This window comes from Pteropus vampyrus, unplaced genomic scaffold, assembly GCF_000151845.1.
Source record: "Pteropus vampyrus isolate Shadow unplaced genomic scaffold, Pvam_2.0 Scaffold75, whole genome shotgun sequence".
NCBI lineage: Eukaryota > Metazoa > Chordata > Mammalia > Chiroptera > Pteropodidae > Pteropus > Pteropus vampyrus.
In genome coordinates this window covers 4,210,665-4,212,945 of record NW_011888856.1, presented here as the reverse complement: position 1 = coordinate 4,212,945, position 2,281 = coordinate 4,210,665, and the positions used below count along the sequence as shown (strand labels likewise).

The 2,281-nt window shown below is 47.5% G+C and overlaps 1 protein-coding gene across 1 annotated transcript in view; it reads left to right on the top strand.

The window, feature by feature from the left end:
* ELMO1 (engulfment and cell motility 1) overlaps positions 1–2,281 on the top strand; it is a 495,575-nt gene that overhangs the window by 237,714 nt on the left and 255,580 nt on the right. The window contains exon 14 of the mRNA XM_011362520.2: positions 1,276–1,380. Within this exon, the coding sequence (XP_011360822.1) occupies positions 1,276–1,380 (105 nt within the window). The remainder of the gene's footprint in view (positions 1–1,275; positions 1,381–2,281) is intronic.

Here is a 2,281-nt window from a genome sequence, read left to right as displayed (position 1 = left end):
GAACTGTTCTGTATTCGATGTGTCCAGTGATTTTCATTTTTGTTACAATTATATTTATTTTATGTGATGTCTCTCTCTTCTAACTGGTGTTTAAAAAAAAACCTTTTCAACATCCTAATAAATAAATCAGGATAGAATGTCCAAATAAAAATTCGAAGTCACTGCGGTGACCCGACCTGGGGCAGAGATGCGGAAGGGGACGCTCTCGGGCCGGTGGCTTCGTGACCAGTAGGCAGTGCCACCGCCCTCTAATTGTTTTCTACGTTAGCTCATACATAGTTTTTCGAATCAGCACGGAAAAGACAGTTTAGATGTACTCTTAAACAATGACAAAAGTGTGGGTTGTTTGAACCTTGAAAAAATCGCAGTTAACCAAAATGTCCCTGGCAGGTCAGAGATTTGGAATGTTTATTCAGATGTATTCAGGAACAAAACAAAAATAGGTAGTTTCATATAAATTACTAGATTATGAGGTGAAAGCTTTTTTTCTGCAATAGCTCTTTATAATGTCTTTTTCATTTCTTAAACCCGACTGCCTTTAAATCATTTACCATTTAGATGTGAATTTTCAAGATAGATTTTAGTGATCATTTTGACAATTAACAATGATGGAGGGTTAGGTTTGCTGCCCTGAACAAGTCTTGCGGTGTTTACTGGGTGACCCTGAGCATATGGAGAATCTGCTGGGTGGATTTGTCACTACTATCTAGTCTTCCTGGTTCTCGGCACTGTGTGTGGGGACCACACGGCCAGAACACTTCCCGAGTAGGCAGATATCAGGGCCCCGTGGACATCTGGATTTGATCAAGTGTCTGCGTCCAAAGGCCTGGAGACTGTCACTCTGGACAGTTCATGGAGCCCATGGGCAGGGTGGCCATGCCGAACCCTCCCACTTGAAGACGAGAAAGTCGAGGCAGCAAAGCACTGGCAGAGACGTGGCTCCAGCCCGGGTCTCTGTCCCCAGACGTCGCTGGCTCCTCTGCGGCGCCGCCGTCAGAGGCAGGGCTTGGACGTTCTCTTGCAGCGTCACACATCTAAGAGTAAAATCCTATATTCTGACCTTCAGCCGAGGTTCCTAACCCCAGGTACAAAAGCTGGTCTGGCGGCACCTGTAAAGAAGCCCCCACTGCCACCTCCGCAAGTGTACTTGGAGACAGAAAATGTCCTACTCGATTACTTGGAGTTGGTCTTGTGATGCTTTGGTCTTGAGGCAGGAACCAGAGGGTGAAGTGTGCTGAAGAATTAACCCGATCGAATGTTTTGTTTTAATCACAGAACCACGTCAACCCCGCCATGGACTTCACCCAGACCCCTCCTGGGATGCTAGCGCTGGACAACATGCTGTACTTCGCCAAGCACCACCAGGATGCCTACATCCGGGTAAGCACGCGGCCCCTTCCGGCCAGCCACTGTGGGTTTCCCGCCAAATCCGAAGTTCCAGCTTACAGGCTTTAGCTTTAGATGACTGGCCCAAGATTTTTGGCTTTCGTTACTCAGTAAAGTAAAAATTAAAATAAAACGAAATCAATCAGGGGCCCTGAAATAAAGATTTTAAGCCTGCAAGTACTTTTCATATGATTACATATTAAAAATAAAGAGAAATATTAGAAAAAAATATTTTACATGGCTCAATATTTAATTATGATAAAAACTCCTAGGCTTAAATGACAAGGAAGAAAAGTGAACTGTCTCCCAAAACGTGCAGGATTCCAACTCAGTGGAAACCCTCAGGCTTATCCGACTTCTGGAGAAGGGGTCCAGGACCCTCTCTGGCTGCGCTTCTGCTCAGTGTAACGCTGGAGATACAGCGGGACACACAGACGGAGAAGAAGGGCGGGGAGGAGCGGGGAGGGAAGAGAAGTTGCTTCTCTCATTTCATAACGGACCAGGAGACTCCCGCTACCGAAGCAGATCCTTCGCGGGTGGGACGGAGGAGAATGGAAGACGCCACCCGCTGACCGGGCAGGTGCGGGAAGACCGAGGGTGAGTGAGGGAGAGCAGAGAGACAGAGGCGGCACCGCGGGGCTGCTTCACTGCGGTTCCTGGGTTTGTACTGACACCTGTCACCTGTCCTCAGGGAGAACAGGCCAGATTCAGTTGGGGTGAGGGATACCGATCCGAGATCGAGATAGGGGAGGATATGGATAAGTGGAACAAGGGAATTGATGAGCGGTTGAAAGGATGGCTAGATCTCGGCTGACAAGATAGTCAGTGAATAAACTGTGTAACACAGGAAGAGCAAGGCCGAAATCAGAATAAGAGAAGAGTCTGTTACTCTTAC